Source organism: Perognathus longimembris, chromosome 12 (assembly GCF_023159225.1).
Source record: "Perognathus longimembris pacificus isolate PPM17 chromosome 12, ASM2315922v1, whole genome shotgun sequence".
NCBI lineage: Eukaryota > Metazoa > Chordata > Mammalia > Rodentia > Heteromyidae > Perognathus > Perognathus longimembris.
In genome coordinates this window covers 68548042-68566373 of record NC_063172.1, presented here as the reverse complement: position 1 = coordinate 68566373, position 18332 = coordinate 68548042, and the positions used below count along the sequence as shown (strand labels likewise).

At 37.7% G+C, this 18332-nt stretch overlaps 1 protein-coding gene across 5 annotated transcripts in view; it reads left to right on the top strand.

Annotated features, from left to right (window-relative positions):
- The window catches only part of Ncoa2 (nuclear receptor coactivator 2), a 273451-nt gene that overhangs the window by 158935 nt on the left and 96184 nt on the right, over positions 1 to 18332 (top strand). For all 5 annotated transcript variants that reach the window (XM_048358685.1, XM_048358684.1, XM_048358683.1 and 2 more), the window contains one exon: positions 18201 to 18305. In XM_048358685.1, coding sequence (XP_048214642.1) covers positions 18220 to 18305 — 86 coding nt within the window. In that variant the 5' untranslated portion in view covers positions 18201 to 18219. The remainder of the gene's footprint in view (positions 1 to 18200; positions 18306 to 18332) is intronic.

Here is an 18332-nt window from a genome sequence, read left to right as displayed (position 1 = left end):
GCCCATAGTCTGACTCAGTAACTGCAGATTAGAAGCATGTTAAGTCTACATTCCTTGGTAGGATGTAAAAGTCTCTCTTGTGGTCTGGATCTGTGCTTCTCCCTTATTCCTCAAACACTGTCAGCTACTCATATATTTTTGCCTTTAGAGTACAACTATATTCTTGTTATTTACAGGAACTATAGTCTATGGAGTTATAAACAGACCCCCAATTTTGCAAATACTAGGCTCCTAGGGGGAATACTTGGCTAAGATTCTGTTATCTTCTAGTAACATTTAATGACTGCAGCACTTCCAGTCATTGTGTACTCTACCTATGTGTGTTTCTGGGTGGTATAAACACCTTATTTACTATATAGCATTGTTTCATTAACCTTGAACTCATGCCCATTAGAGCACCAGCTCATGTCTAAGCAAACTTATGTGTATTTTCTCCATAAGCACATCACAACTGTCTTGTGCTTAAGAATACTACATAGTACTTCAATACTACACCTGCAGGGAATCTTAAAAAAGACAGATGTGAAAGTAAATGTTGCCCTAGATAGACTGCAAAATGGATACTTGTTAAATACAATATGAGAGCAGGAAGAAGGAGGCAACATCTTCCTATTCAAATGGAGAGTGTTATTTATGGACCACTTAAAATGTGCCAAGTGTTTCTGATAATAATCCCAATTATAAAGGCAGCTAATTTGTTTGAAGCCTATATTCCATCTACATATTATCACTCTTATCTCTTTTGTGTATAATACTTACTGTTTATTGTAGACAATAGTATATAGAACACATTTACAAAGTTTCATATAGGACTCAAACATTTTAAATTTAGGATGTGGACTTACCAGTTTACAGTGCATAAGGAAAGAGAGCAACTGTTATCTGAACTTTATGAGAAGGAAATTTTATTTTAGCACTTTCTTTGCATTGAGCCAAATGCCTTTAAATGTATTTTCTATCATTTTAGTGCATTCAGTAGAGAAAAAAACAAAAACAGGTTTGTATGTATTTGGTTCTCAAGAATTGCTGCTTTACCTTTAGCTAAATAAACTACATTTAACTCAGTCTTAATTAAATATAAATCTGTTGTGGATTAAATTCTCAGTCTAAAATTAGACTAAATATAGATAGATCCCTATACCAACACACTATTTAGTTTAACTGGTCTGTTAATTGTCTAGTTACCACTACCTTCCACCTTTTTCTTTTCTCTAAGTTTATTCTGCTCTAGTCTTCACTTATCATCACATGCATTGTGTTCCATCGAACATCATTTCTCAGGATCAATAGACTTGAATAATCATTAGGGCTGGGTGGACCTTCACAAGGCACTGCTTGTCTCACCTTTTTTTGCTTATCACTAGATGAAAAGTGGTTTATTTCTTTAAAATGAAAGATAAGGTTATCCAGTGAAGCTTAGGTTAACCACTCAGTTTAAAAAAGCATAAAAAAATTCTTATCCTTATCTTTACTAACTAGATTACAATATACACTTTTATCTCTTGTATACAAACTTGTGAAATAAATATTATTTCCAAGTATCTCAGGCATGGAAACAGAGGCTCACAAAAGTTAACACTTTCCCCAAAGTTGCCCAGCTAGTGAATGATAAAAACAAGGAATACCTTGAAAGTCCTTTGTAATCTACAGGTTCAGTAACCCTAAGGCCAAGTTAGGAGATGAAGTTAATTTAACTAGATCAGCTGTGGAAAGGGGCAGACATAGAGTTTCATCTGCACCCCCCAGATCAAAATGCTTTGAATGCATTTGAGTGTGTGTGAGAGTGCCTAACTACTGAGATCCAGAAGAACTGTGCAGATAAGAGGATGTACAAGCTGCCGAGCTTGAGAACCACTGTGTGTGTGTGGCTGTGGTGACACAGATGCCCTCTGTCTGCTTCTCTGCCTTGGTTCTGCCCTCCACTCAAGCCTTTCCCATTCCCATTATCTTTGTGGCCTCCTAACTCCCGCTCATAGGTGGCTCCTTAAATGTTTATTTATCTGGTGGTGGTTTCTTCTTAAGTATCTTTTTAGCCTCATCCCCTCCTGAACAATTTTCTTCTACTTCCCAAAGACAAAGAGTGCCTTTGACCCAACTATTCACCTTTTTGTCTTTGGATAGAACTTTTGTTTGCAGCAGCCCCCAAGGGCCCCTGGGCAGACTGGATGCCTGCCACAGACATCTGTGAGGAGCAATTCTCAGGGTCTGGTGATTGTTCTTTCAAGTAAGAAGCTTGATAAAAGTTGCCTTCCATGGAGTAGCTGTTTGCATGTCCTCAGAAAGGTCTGAGGCAGGCATTTTTCAGTTCAGAACAGAGCATATCTGTGTGAGACTGTGCAACATATGCCAAGGTCTATGAGATGCAGAGTCTTGTATTTCTTTAAATTAGAAGACCAATTTAAATCCTATCATATTTCCTTATATCTTTCTTTTGAGTAATACATTGGGATATATGTTTATATGAATTAACCAGTGTTGAATTATTAATAGTTCCCTGCAGGGTTTTAAGGCTCCTTTTGCCCTTTCTGGTTTGATCTCACATCACTTTCTGATTATTTTAGCTCTCCCTAGGTAACCTCAAGACAATTGGAACTCAACCTTGAAATGTAATTTCCTAATGAACTTGGTTATAATGTTGTCAAGGCACCTTCAGTTTGGTAGCCAGTGCCATGTGTGTATGGCTGGCTAATTTCTCCATGAACCTATTAGAATCTTCTGGATCTCAGCACAGACCCTCATATTTTGATCTGAATCACAGAGTTCTAATTTTGCTTTTGTTCTTGCAGTCTAAAAGTAAATTTAATACGTAGCATCAAGTAAATTGGTTAAATCATATTCAGCTTGCAACCAGCTAAACACCCCTGGATATTTTCACTCAAACAACTGGCATCTTGGTTTCTCTTACTTAGAATTTCATACACTTAATTTTTTTCAGCTTGAATGCAAGCTTCTGTATTCTTCCTTGTGTCACATAGGCTAGCTCTGAAGACTAACAATGCTAATACTTTCATATAGGTTAATATCAAAACTTTCAAAAACATCCTAGAGAAAAATTGCTGGAAACAAAGGTTTATTTGAGGAGATGAGGTGAACCCTAGAAGAGGAGAGTAGTAGAGCACGGGGTGACAAGGCAGCATGGGGGCTGTAAAGCATTTAAAGTAGGCAAGTCTAGAGTTAGACAGCAAACATTCAGTCCCACCTTTAGCAGTAGTGCTGCTGACCTTAGATGTGTTTTGGAGAATGATAATAATTCTGAGTCAGTTGTGAGTCAAACTTTAAGACGTAGGTATTTAGAGGTGACATTAGAAATGTTCAATAATGTTACCTGTTTGGGTGAAATAGTTTTATTTAAATTCTAGCAGTCTGTGAAGGAATTTATTTCACAAATCTTAACTATTCAAATATCAGGCAGCCTGATAAGGGCCTAGAACTTTAAAACAAAGAAAAATACTTAGCTTCTGTGTCTTAAAAAGCAGAAAAAGAAACACAGATAATTATGATAAGTATTGTTAATGATAGAGTTATATGTAAGCTCTGACACAGATGGACAGCTTAACTTAGGGGTGGGAAAATTATTAGAGTTGATTTTAGGAGATAAGGGAGAGTTTAACGGGAAGAGGAAAGATCTCTGTCTTCTTTTGTAAAGGACAAACCAGAGACTGAGGAATAGATGAAAAAAGACCCTGTCGTTTACAGGTTTGGCCAACACCAAGGACAGGCGATGAGCCTATAGACACAGGTAAGAGTGGTATCATGAACTGCTTTGGTTGACTTTTGAGGAAACGTAGGGTTCCTTTCTGAGGGAATTGAATCACTAAAGAAGCCAAGCAAGGAAATGATCAGAAAGCAAGGAGACTCATGTTGGAAAATCCAAATGAGAGATGAAATACAAGCAGTGGTGAGTCATAATCAGGGAGACTTGGAATATTTGGAAGACAAACGTCACCTTAAGATGGTGTGAAAAGGAGAATACAGAAGTCCAGAGAAGATGTTCAGTAGAACATCTTGTAGGTAGGACATTTTGGTGATGGGGCAGAGAAATGGATGAGTTCATCTTTGTTTTTCAACTCCCAGCAATGGCTGGATTTTGAGGTGAGAACCTTGAGGCTAGAAAGAAAGATTTGTGATTCCAGGATGGTTCAGCCAAAAAGGCGGCCAAGTGGCAGTTCTTTTTTTTGTTGTTGTTGTTTATTAATTGAACACAATTTTTTTTACAAGGTGTTGTGCAAAAAGGGTACAGTTACATAGTAGGGCAGTGTGTACATTTCTTGTGATATCTTACGTCCTGTTTTTCTATCCCTTCTCTAGGTCAGGTAGACATAGGCAGTTCTTAATGGGGCTGAACCTCTGCATTATCTGGAAAGCTTTGCAGAAAATACTGCCGGTCAAACCATACTTCTAGTGTCTCCCATTTAGTGGGTCTCCACTAGTGCCCTTGTTGTATTTGTTTAACTTTTGATTTTTAAAAAGAATTACTGTAGTAAAATTCGCATAAGCATTATTTTCCTTTTTAAGCATGTAAGTTGGTAAAGTTAAATATGTTCAAAAATTGTGCAACTGTTGCTACAATCCAGTTCTAGAATTTTGTCATCTGACAAAGAAAGAAACTTTAAACATTAGACATTCCTCTCCTGGTTCAGGTCCTGGTAGCCTTTATGAATTGGACTATTCTAAGTAACAAATATAAATGAAATTATTATAAATGACCGCAGTGTATTTTGTAGATACCTGGGAACTTTGCTTGTCTGGTTATCTGCATAAGCTTACTAACTTGAAGGTTTTGTTTTTATGGGAGAGTGATAGGTGTTACTAATAATTTTATTAAAATTATATTCATAGTTAGGCACCAGTGACTCATGCCCATAATTCTAGCTACTCAGAAGACTGAGATCTAAAGAACACAGTTGAAGCCAGACCAGGCAGAAAAGTCCCTCTGAGACTCTTATCTCCAATTCATTACTCAAAACCCAGAAGTGGTGCAGTGGTTCAAGTGGTAGAGTACTAGTCTTGAGCACAGAGAAGCCCAGGGCCAGCACCCAGGCCCTGAGTTCAAGCCCCACAGCCAACAACAACAACCAAAAAAAAATTCACATAACAGAATTCAAACTTTGAAGGAATACAACTTAGGAACATTTAGTTTACTTACAGGTTGTGCACTCTTCAATACTATCTGGTTTCAGAGCATTTTCACCCACCCAGGAAGAAACCCTATAGTTATATTAGCAATCACTTTTCATTTCTCCTTTCCCCATCCCCTGGTAACCACTCATCTCCTTTCTATTTCTATAGATTTGCTTACTCTGGGCATTTCATAGAGATGCAGTTGGACATATATGGCCTTTTGCAATGTCTTATTTATTATCTTTTCTTTAGCTTCTTTCCCTATTTCTGCCAGAAATATCCTTTATGCCACTATCATGCTAATCTCTCAAGCATAACTGATTTTTGCCACCTTTAGCTTATACCTTTCCTTGTGCCCACACTTCAATAAGTTAATCAAAACTACTACTACTCATTCTAGTAAGTAGCATTTTCAGGCTCTACAATCTAAGTATTTAAGTATCTGATAACTGAATCAGAAAACGGAATGAAAATTCACTCTGTTTTTAGTGTCTTCTTTCTCCCCGAGAGAGGAGGAAAATTATTCAAGACAGTTAATCAAGTTTCAGGTCACTGATGGGCAAGAAAAATCTAAGTTAAGGGCAGAAATTTCTTCAACTTCAGCCATGTAAACATCACAGGCAGGTTGGATGGACAGAGGTGGTGGGCCCTACCTCAGTGTCTTCATTTTGCTGTCTGGCAGGAGCCATCATGCAGTTCTTGCCTGTGTGACACTTTGAGAAGCACAGATATAAGTTTACATGGCTTCCTTAGAACGCAGCAGGACCTTACCCCAATTCCTTCCTCCTCTGGTCCTGTGGCCACACTGGCCTGCATCCCACCCACCTCTAGTCTGGTCTTATTCTTTGTGAGCTATACCAGTGTCAAGTCCTGAAGACATCTTGTTCTTTTTTTTTTTTTTTTTCCCTTGGCCAGTCCTGGGCCTTGGACTCAGGGCTTGAGCACCTTCCCTGGCTTCTTCCGGCTCAAGGCTAGCACTCTGCCACCTGAGCCACAGCGCCCCTTCTGGCCGTTTTCCATATATGTGGTGCTGGGGAATCGAACCAAGAGCTTCATGTGTAGTAAGCAAGCACTCTTGCCACTAGGCCATATTCCCAGCCCTCTACTCGTTCTTTAAAACGCAGCCCAGGCATTCACCAGTCCTTTGCCAGATATTTCCTCAAGGCAAGAAGTAATTTCTTCCTCATTTCATATGTAGTTTTCATGTTACTGCATTCCCTATTTGTATCCTCTTCCTGCATCTTTTATATCATTTTCTTTCTTACTTTGTGACTGCATCGCAGTGTCCAGAGCATAATAATTTGCCCTTAGCAGCTACTCAGTAGTTACAGTTGAATTTTACATGGAAAGGGAAGGGAAGGGAAGGGAAAAAGAAAGGAGAAAGGAAGGGGGAAAGGAAAGACAGCAAGAGAGAACGAGAGGAAAGGAAGAAAGAAAAGAGAAAGAAGAAAGGAAAGGCATAGACTGTAAGTTAAAAGTCTATAATATAGGTTGGAATTTATGAATTTAACCTTCTAAAACTTAATTGTTCAATATGTTTTCCCTAAGTAATAGTCACTGCAATTGGTTTGAAACACTTGACTTCTAACTAAAGATGTCATGTGTGTGCTTATGGGCACATAATATGTAAGTGTCATGATGAGAGCTAGCTTAGGGTTTTCCACACCACTCTAACTCAATGGAAAGTAAGAGTTGAATTTCAGATGAACAAATCATTATCTCTTTGATTTTGGTACGAGACAAAAGGAACATATTATAGTTAGCTGCCTGCCTCTGTGATGTCGAGCAATTACCTTAATTTCTTTAAAGGTACATTGCATGCTTATTCCCTGTGAATTACAGCTAATAAAGTGCAGTAGTCTTATATAACTTTAATCAAAGGTGTAGGTTTTACAAAACAATTGTTCTTTATACTTTCAGATTAAAAAAAAGTCTTAGAATGAGGAAAAAACGGTGGAGAAGCAGCACATAAAAATAAGAGGCTTCTTTTAATCTTCTTTAATAAATCTTATTTGTAACACACTTCAAGCTTGTGTTTAAATGTTTATTATTTATCTAAGAGGTAAATAGAAATTACATTTTTCTTTTCTCTTTTTTTGGGGGGGTTGGGGCTAGTTCTAGGGGTTTTGCTCAGGGCCTGAGTGCTGGTGCTGTCCCTGAGGGTTTTTTGGCTCAAGGATAATGCTCTCTATCCTTTGAACCACAGCTCCACTTGTGGCCTTTTGGTGGTTAATTGTAAATAAGAGACTCATGGACTTTCCTGCCTAAAATGGCTTTGAACAGCCATCCTCAGATCTCAGACGCCCTGAGTAACTAGGATTACAAGCATGAGCCACCTGCACCCAACAAAATGATATTTTAGTGTAAGTTTTATTCCGTAAAGCACAGTAACTCTCCATCTGGAAATAGAAATATTGTGCTCCTCATAACTTTCTCTACAATTAGAAGGCTTCTTGACCTCCAGCCTTGAAGATGGTTCTGTAATCCACTGATAACAAATACAATGGTATATCTGTTAAAGCTGTTTGTGTCCCAAATTTGAAACTTGAGCTGAAATAGAAGCCCCTGCTAAACTTACAGTAGCATTTGTTATGATGATTGCCAAAATACAACATTTGGGGGAGAAAAAAAAAGCAGTATTTTACCAGAGGTTTTTAGGTACAAAGATAGTTTTAAAATTCAAATAATGAGTTATTATAGATAAATTTTTAATTCTATCAATTTAATTATTCTCTAGGCTTGTGCTATTTGTAATTTTTTTATTTTTTATTGTTTTTTTTTTTTTTTTTTTTTTTTTTGCCAGTCCTAGAGCTTGAGCTGAGGGCCTGAGCACTGCCCCTGGCTTCTTTTTGCTCAAGGCTAGCACTCTGCCTCTTGAGCCACAGCTCCACTTCTGGCCTTTTCTATATATGTGGTGCTGAGGAATCAAACCTAGGGCTTCATGTATATATTTTAGGCCATATTCCCAGCCCCTAAAAATTATTTTATAAGACCAAATAGGACTGATGGTGGGGGTCTCTGTTGATTAAAGTTGTGTTTTTCTTTTTGAATAGCTAGCCATTACCTCATAGCAAGTACTATTTAGAGTTAATGTAATTATCTGGCCAAAAGTAAGTTTGTTGAAATTTGTGTAGTGAGAAAATGACTCAGAGAGCCTCCTAAAATCACATTTTCCTCCCATATTATTTCTCCCTGTGAAGAAGTGTGGGAAAACATAGAACATTCAAAGAATATTTCAGAAAACAATATTACACAGCATTTACACATAATTCAAACTGACAAAAAAGCTATAAGTAGTATTTCTTCTTCAACCTCAAGCCCTCAGTTTGGCTTCTGTACTTTTCCCTGCAAAATGTTTGTGTATTTTAGCTCTATTTTCTTTTTATGTTTGATTAGAGATAAAGACTTGGAAAGACTGCCAGGCCCTGATGACTCATACCTATAATCCTAGTTGCTCAAGAGTCTGAGATCTGATGACTACTGTTTGAAGCCAGCTCAAGTAGTAAACTCTTTTCTCCAATTAACCACCAAAACAAAACTGCTGGAAGTGGAGCTGTGCAGAGGCAGTGCCCAGGCCCTGAGTTCAAGCTTCAGGACCAACACATATGCACACATGCACGCATACACGCACACACACACACAGAGAAAGAGAGAGAGAGAGAGAGAGAGAACAAAAGGAAAGAAGGAAGGAAGTAGAGGACAGAGGAAGGAAAGAAGGATTAGAATTAAATGACATGGACCATCCCGTGGTCCAGCAGAGCTGTCACAGGACTTTTAGGTGCAGAGATAATGTTCCTTGAGGGATTGCAGAAAGAAAAAGAGAACCTTTATCACCTAGATCTACATTACAGTGAATCCTAACCTTCCTTTACTTCTCTTTGTCTCTCTAAACACAATCTGATACAATAAATTTTTATTTGTTTTTCTAGCTTTTTCCTGCCCACATTCTACCTGATAGAACATAAAGTCATAGACTTGGTCTCTTGTTTACTGCTATTTCCCTACTACCTAGAACCATGCTCAACACATAGTAAGTTGTACTAAATAATATTTGCTGAATGACTGAATGACCTCTTTCCTGAGTTTAACTTTGTGTAAGTTCTGACTGACAGAGCAATGTGTTCCTGTGATCAGTATTCCCCTCTATAAATCACAGCTCCATGCTACTAGCCTTTGAAGATTGCCAACCAGTTTGCAGTTCCAGGCTGTCACAATTGTGCACTTTGCAAAAGCATGGCATGTCTGCCAATAGCCACATTCTAGTCTCCGAACCAGTTTATGCCACTTGTATTTGTTATTTCGGTTGTATAATTTTACTGGATATGTTACTGCTTATGAATGGATTTCAAAATAGACACTTGTTTCTGTGAAAACTGGGCCTCAAATATAAATGGACAAAAATTGCTGCTAAATCAGGATCTATAACATGTCTATAATAGACTAGGAAATAATATCTGTACCTTAAAAGCACTTGTAAGGGTCAGGTATAGTGAATTAGACCTGAAATCCCAGCATTTGGAAGCTGAAGCAGGAAGATCTTGAATTCAAGGCCAGCTAGCTACATAGTGAAATCCTGTCTCAAAAACAAAACAGATCGTCAGTGGTCCATGTCTGTAATCTTAGCTACTCAAGAGGCCTTAAGATCTGTGATCATGATTTGAAGCCAGCCAGGGCAGGAAAGTCTGTGAAACTTTTATCTCCATTAACTACTGGAAAAGCTGAAAGTAGAACTGTAACTCAAGTGTTAGAATGTCAGCCTTTAGCAAAAAAGCTCATAGACAGTAGTACCAGCCTCTGAGTTCAAGCCCCAGGACAATAACTACAAAAATGGCGGAAAACATTTTTTAAAGTGTGTAGGTATGTTTCAAATACAATTTGGAAGTAGTAGGCAGTACCTTCATTATAGTTATATTCAGACTTTACACATTGAAAGTCAAGATGAAATTATTAAAACAGTATATGTTATTTTCTAAAGTTACCCATAACTGACTTTTAAAGTCAACCCCTACTGTCTCTGGTTGCATAGGGAAGAATATTGTTACTGTTTAAAATGGAAACTTGTAAGTTAGTGTGAAAAAAAGAAAATTCCTGGTTCTTTTTCTTATTTCAGTAACTTTTTTTTAAACATAATAACAACAGTACTTTGCTTTTCTACAATCACCATTTACTAGGTTAAAATGCAGTAATTTCTGTAATATACTGAAGTTTATAAAATTCTTCCTCAGAAGTATTAAAATACTAAAGAAACTGTAATGCACATATTGCAGCAGCTAAGAGTGTAGGATCTGTTCAGATTCACCTGTGAGCTCTAAAACTTCTGTGTAGCCTGGGGAAACTTACATTGTCATCAACACCTCAATTTCTTCCTCTGCAAATGGTGTTCTCACAGGTCAAGGATGTAGGCTATGTCTGCCAACATAGTGAGCACTCAGAAAATAATCATTACTAGCTATTTCTTTTTGTTAAACTTTTACTGGGGTTTAAGTTTTTACATATATCACAGTATACATTTTCACAATGATGAAAATTATCATTCTACTCTATATAGCTTACGAAGTCTATGAACTTTAACAATAAAATCATTTTCTCCATTTTGGATGATGATATGTACATTATGTTCCTTTTGTTTAACAACATCTGTTCCCTCCTTCACTCATTCCTTCCTTCCCCATTCCCACCCATAAGTTACTTAGTTCCCTTTCATCAGTGTCTAGTGTAGCCATGGTCCCCTCTGCTATATTATTATTGTTGTTACTATTACTATTCTCATGCACTTTCCACTCATTCTCTGTCCTCTTCTTTATTTTTACTCTATTTTGATATCTTGAGACCTGTTTACTTTGTTCTATCTCATTGCATTTTAATTCTAACACCCACATGTCAGGGAGACTGTCTCTCTTTCTCTCTGGCTTGTCTCACTTAGCATGATTTGTTCTAGTTCCATCATTTTCTTACCTATTTCTTTTTATTGTTATGGGAATACTGGGATTTGAACTCAGGGCCTTGTGCTTTCTAGGTAGTTATTCTACCACGTAAGCCATGCTCCCAGCTCATGGTTGTTAGAAAATCGCACCTGAGTTTGCATCCTTCCCTGCTATGTCTAAGTGTAAAGTTATTTATGGAAGCAAATCAGAGAAGTTAGATCACCTGTTTGACATATATACACATTTTAATAAGACATTCATCAAACTTGAGTTTTAAAGAGGAAGATATACTTAAACTGCTTAACACATAAGTCCTCAATAAATGTTGGTTTTAAAAATATGTGTTATACTGTGGGAGAGGATTTTAGAATAATACAATTCATAGTAGTTTTAGATGACAAATTATGTATAATTATATTTACAAAATTGCATATGCTTCTATCATATTTTCTTTTTCACTTTATTTTTTATTGAGGGACCTTTTACAAAAAGCACTTTTTTGTAGTTCAGTCTATCTACCCTATCTCCCTTCTGTCGTTAATGGGAGGTGTTTAAACTCATAAAGGAGTTTAAAATAGGTTACAGATTAAAGGAAATTGAATTTTAATGAAACTCAAACATAAGCATGTCATTACCATTTCACAGTTTTTAAGTTTTGGGGAGAAAACTGGTTTCCAGAATGCTAAGAGACTGAGCAGGGGAGGAACTTTGCTCACATTATGGAGGGTATATGGCTTCTTCTGAAGTTTTCTTAACTGAGGACTTACTAAAACTCGGTCACATTGGGGCCACCTGATGCTAATATAAGCAACCCAGTGATGGAGTATTAAGGAACTTTATAAGAATTCAGAAAGTGGAAACCATCTTAGGCAACAGATGTCAGACTACACATATTCCCCCTGTTGGTAATGAGAGTGCAGAACAGCTTCCTCCTCCTTAACTCTGCACTGAATTTTGCTTAGGCTTTGGACAATTTCTCTTCTTTAAGAGATGTTAATGGAAATGTTACAGCTAAATATTTGTATCACCAGTGAACATGAATTTAGTCATTTATTTGATTATTGTAGCATGTGTTAAAGAGCTGCTGCTGCCCATTTGCAGACTAATGTGTTTATTACAGTCTTCCCAGTGGCATCTTGAAGTGTCTTTCAGCTAAAAAATTCATGAGTATTATTGGCTTTCAGTCAGAAAATGGAATATGTCTTCTGGTTACTGTCTAATATACCACTTTAAGGCCATTATAGTCAAGTAAATCTAAGAGCAGAACATATTGAGAAGAAAGGAAATTTTTAGCCTAAACATTTGTTTATGCACTGTTACTGTTCCAGGGAATAAGATACAAGCATTCAGGAGGTAGGTGCTAAAGACCATATTACTTGGATAATAGTTGTGGAATCTTTTGTTTTCTTTTATCATGTACCCCACTGTAGACTGCTAGTGTTTTAATATTGAAAAATCCTATCCAAATGAGAAGACTTTGTGTCTGGCTTATTGCAGTTATATAAGAAGTCAAATATACAGTATGCTTGCTGTAAATTAATAGCATCAAATTGAGAATTTGTTTTCAAATAAGTTGTCATTAATTCTGCATTTATTTGAAATGATTCTCCTAAAACTTTGCAAGGTAACTGTTGTTAGGTTGTGAATTAATGTGCAGTTTTATGAGTCTGAGTCGTTAGATGTAGACTGTAATGTGTGAGGTAAATTAAATTTTTATTGTCTGAAAACTGAAAGGCACTATAGCATTAGGAAGAGATGAAGTTAACAGTGTTCTTATGATATAGTAAAAATGAGTTTGGGGGACAAATAATATATATTTTATTGGCTAAAATGTTTTGAAATGTTATATAGTGTCCTCTGTCACTGTTAACAGCATTATTTGCCAGTGGGAAGAAAAAATTTGATTTTCTGTGTTTTGTTTTTATTTGCACACATGATACTTGTATGAATCAAAAATTGCATAGTCTGTATGAAGTACTTAACTATTACAAAAAGTTGAAGTCTTGCCAAAAGTTTGCTTTGGGTAATTTTGACCAGTTAACACTAGTTAGAAGGTGGTATTCCCCTGCTCTGTCTGCTGAATATCTTTTATCTGTGTCATCTGACTTCCAAAAAAATGCCTGGCCCACTGTTTTCTACCTTTCTCAGGCATCCACAGCAAAAGGCTTGTTTTGTTTATTGTAGCATTAGATACTATGTTTCCTTAGGCTTATCAGAAACTACTGAGAAATTTTGCTTTTGTTTAACAAAGGGATGCCTCCCAAGAACACAGTATACTTTAAAGGGAAAAAAGTATTTTCATGTGATAAAGCAGTAGGGCTTGCACTTTAGCCTTTCAGATAGCCTTCTGAATAATGGTGACTGTTTGAAAGACCCTTTTGTAGTTTAATAGAGTCCAAATGGATGATTGATGATTTATGTGTACTTTTATATTGCTAGAGCATTAAAAAGGTTGTGTCAGCCAGGCATTATGGTGCATGCCTGTATTTCCAGCTGTAACTCAGGAAGCTGAAGCTGGATGACCATGAGTTCTAGACCATTTGATCTACATTTGTGGCCTGCCACACAATTCCCCTGATCTTATGAAAAGAGACTTAGGAAAGAACCTGGAAGTCACTGGAGGAGAATGTACAAGCCTTTTAGGAGCTGATTTATTTATCAGATCCTCCTCGTGGAGGCTTTGATTTGTTTCAGCAACTTTCTTTGCCATTTCTATCATGGGAAGTTTCATTGTATAGATCAATCTCAGTATAAGGCCTAACTTTTAAAACTTATCTTAGAGCTAGCACCAAAGATCTGATGTTTTATCACTGAACATGGATTTTAATCAATGGTATTCTTATCCTTTAACTGAATTTGTTCAGCATATAACAAATCTGATAGTTTTATAGGCATTGTTTAGAAGATGGCCTCTACTAAAAAGAGGGTAAAATTAAAATGCACATTATGGGTTAAGTGAATTCTGGGTGATTCATGGTATAGCTGTTTTACAAGCCTCATACTTATCCATGGTGTGGATGGGTTTATGAAAAAAGGGGTTTATTTTAAATTGTATTGAGGACTTCGACATATTTTGCTTTCTGTTAGTAGCAAAGTGTTTAACTTTACCCCTCCCAAGATGTTCTTTTTTTTTTTAAGTAAAACTTAACCAATTCTTGGTGGCTGTAACTCTTTCCTTTGCTATCTAGGACAAGTTGATATCAGTGAATGAAGGGAGTGCAGCTACAGTGAATGCAGGGCTATTGTGTGGCTCTAGATAACAAGAATAGACAAAGGAAAACTTCAGTCTTGTGCTTCACTACCCCCAGCATCTGCCTGAAACCAGTTCTCAATTACTGTAATTATCATCAGATACCGTCTGAGAGATTACTTGTACCATGATCAGCTTTTATATTTCCATCGAACTGTTGCAGAGTGTGATATGCTCAAGAATTTTAATTTCATGTGGATGTTGCAAACACCAAAAAATGTTAAGGAACCATTCCCTTAGAACAAGTTACAACATAAAATCTTTAGTGCTGCCCTTCTTTGTATTCCACTTCTGACTTTTTTGTTGGAAATTAATTTTTAACATTGATCTGCGAATGTACTAAAATGCATCTCTATAGAATTTACTGCTTATGATAATTTCCAGTGAGTAATGTAGAAGTGAGATAATCTGATCAGTTCCTGTCATTCTCCCTTTCTCAGTATTTACAGTAGTGGGAAAAAAATTAACTTTTCTACCACACGTAAGTGACATGCTGACACTCCTTGCCAGGCAAGCCACAAGCAAGGCATTAAAGATATCAGAAAGGCATCTGGGAGACAGCAGGACTCTCCTGGAGCCCCTTGTTAGTGAGGCTCACTGTGACTTAATTTGATCCCCCCCCCAAATTTATGCAGGTTATAATCTTTGTGCCTACTTCAGGATAACAACTACCATATTCTGTGTGTCACCCTCCCCCTTCCTTTCCCAAAGTTGAATTCTCTCCCTTCCTCCAACCCATGCCTCTTTCTTTTGGTCTCAGGTCTTTGTTTTCCCTGGGTGATTGGCAGTGATTCAGCTGGACTGCCTGATGCCCCCACCGCAGGAATCAACTCCCTTTCTTGATTGGCCAAGTCCTCTACCCCTCCATTTCTCTCCTCTATTTCTCTCACTTGCCCTCTTTCTCTTAGGTGGTAACAGAGCTGGTTGGAAATGTTGTGGGGGCATGTATTCTAGACAGTTGCTTGGGGGGAAAAAAAGGACGTATGACACAGACACAGAAAAATAAGGAAGCAATTGTGTTCAAAAAGCAGAAATCTTTAGATCCTAAGGAAATACATTTAAGGCACCATCATAAAATAAAAAGAAAAAGGTTGCACTTAAGTAACTTATTCAGAAGGAAATAACTGATGTTTTAAAGCTACAAATAGAGTGGCTTGTAAGCTAACCTTGAGTAAGTGCAAGTAAAACAGTGTGCTCTGATGCTTTTACTATACTTAGACTAGAAAATGTTTACTCCTGGTCCACTCCACTCTCATTTACTCTAGTTCTGTTTCAGACTACATCAGTGCTGTCTCCATGTGCAGGTATGATGCATATCAGGAAATTTGAATGTAAATGATGATGCTAATGTTCAGTCCACAAACTAGGTACACAGAATGTTACCATTTATTTTGTAGACTTGCTGATCTTTCCTTTTCTCTTTTCTTCTCCTCCCCCTCCACCCATTAGTTCAGCTGGTACTTTACCAGTTAAGCCATGTCTCCAACCTGTTTTTTGTGGGGGTTTTTCTATTTCTTTTCTTTTTTTTTTCTGGTTGTTTTGGAGATGAAATCTCACTGAGTTCTCTTTCCAGGATGGTCTTTTATCATAATTCTTCAGATCTCACCCTCCTGAGTAACCAGTATTCAGGGGTGAGCTGCCCTGATGCAGCTTATGGTAGCATTTGAGTTTAGAAGAAGAGTACATTTGTGTATGAATCCCAGATCTCACACTTAGTAGACTACCTGGTATCCTCTTCTGTAGATGCTAATGACCATCTTCATTTTATTCTACCATAATGGGTGAACTAAACTTTTTAAGGTCACTCAACTGACCCAACTAGTGAGGTTTGGACGGACATGGGTACTGGCCCATAGCTGCTCTACAATGGTACCTTTCATAGTGTGTCTTTGAATCTGTACACCAGTTGATACATAGTAAATGCTAACAAAACACAGATTATATTTATTATCAGGCCAAAACTGTGATCACAGTACAAGACCTTGGGACTTAGTTACATTGCTCGCACCAGCAGGCAGCACAGGCATCAATTCTCAAATTGCATCTTCCATGTGACCTGAAGTGAATGTGTAATTGGTGCAGCCTCCCTCAGCTGATACTTACAGTGACGTTAAGAACAGTTGGTTCTGCTGGCCCCTTAGCTCCTAACAGTAGCCAGAAGAAGCAACCGTAGTGAAGACTGAGTGTTGCAGAATATACTCAAGAATTGGTCGGGCAGTTTGGTATGTGGTAGTGCAATTGGTCTTGGGTACTGTTTTCTAATTTAGTCCACCTGCTCCTTTTCCTTGCTCTTGATGAAACTATTGCTGTCTGGTGTTTTTCTTAAATTCTTGGTCTTTCACTGACTTGAACTTCTCTCTTTTTCTAACCTAGAAAAGCCTCCACAAAAAGTACGGAAGGGCAGAGATTATTATTTAGAAGGCTGGAGGACATAATGAAGGGGGAATGGCCTAGAATTGGATATCTAAGGAATACTTTTAAATATTGCCTTAACTTTTGAGGCTTCATATTTTTCCCTTTTGCTAAGCAGTTATTACGTACCAGAAGTAACAGTCTTTTACATTTTCCTCAAAATCTTTGTTAGTCTTGTTGTTTAATTCTTTTAGAACTAAAATACTTTTAATTCAATTCAAACTCTAGTTTTCTCGTGTTCTTTCATACTTAAAATAGTATTTCATTTCTAATAGTGGTGACCAATGTGAGTACACTGATTGTTTTGTCCTTATTCAGCAGTATAGATCTGTAATGATTCTTCTCACTCATAATCAGTTGTTCCCCTGAGTTTTTTAGTGCATCAAAGACCTTTGGTGATGGCATCTAGAAGCAACTGAGGGATTGGGGGAAGGGGGCAGGTGGGCATGATGGAATGTGACAAAAGAAAAAACTATGATGCATTGTTCAGGGAAGGATTCTAACTGCTATGAAGAGAGAGCCAAGGAACCAGATACCTGAGGCTCATACCTGTAATCTTAGCTACTCAGGAGGCCGAGCTATGAGGACCTAGCTTGAAGTCAGCCTGGGCAATAAAGGTCATGAGACTCATCTCCAATTAGCTACCAGAAGTCCAGAAGGGAAATTGGGCCTGTAATTCTAGCTACTCATGAGGTTGTGATCCAAGGATCGTGGTTCAAAGGTAGCCTGGTCAAGAAAGTCCATGAGATTCTTAGGTGCCAAATTAAGCCAGAAGTAGAGCTGTGGTCAAGTGGTAGAATGCTAGTCTTGAGCACAAAAGCTCAGGGATGGCATCAAGGCCTTGAGTTTAAACCCCAGCACCGGCACAATGGGAAGGGAAGAAGGAGGAGGGGAGAAAGGGAAGAAGATCCAGTCATATGAGCCTCCTAAGGGAGGCAGGGAGAGCCTCCGTTTCGAAGAGTGCTACTTAAGAGTCCTTGCACAGGGATCTGGGACAACATATGGGTGTTAGATCTACTAACTAAATTTAGAACCCTTCAATTTAGAATTATAGCACTGCCTCTTCCCTAGGTGAACAGCACAGACATTACATTGGCAAACCCAAAACAGAGACTGGGAGGAGCCCCTTACAACACCCATCCTTTCCACATAGTACAACACCACCCCTGAAACTGGAGGCTGCTGCCTAGGCCCAGTCTGGCAGAGAGCAGCTCATGGTGCTTTTGTAATTCAGCTCCTGTCTAAAGAGTCTTTTTGTTTCATAAATGTTATTAATCTTTCCATTTGCTTAGCCTTTTAGGCAAGGTTAAAGAAAATGAAAGACAACTTTGTAAGTACAAATTATACAGGAACATATAGCAGAACAATGTGTTAATTGCTTTGTTACTGTTGTCAAATTTCTGATGAAAGTCAAAAGTTGTTTGTTGACAGAATGGTGAGATACTTTATCAACAGCTCTTTTACTCTTTCTTTTTCCTTTTTTTCTTTTATAGTTGCTGATATGTGTTCAAGATGAGTGGGATGGGAGAAAATACCTCTGACCCATCCAGGTCAGAGACAAGGAAGCGAAAGGAATGTCCTGATCAGCTTGGACCCAGGTTAGAGTCATTTGAAAAAAAAAAAAT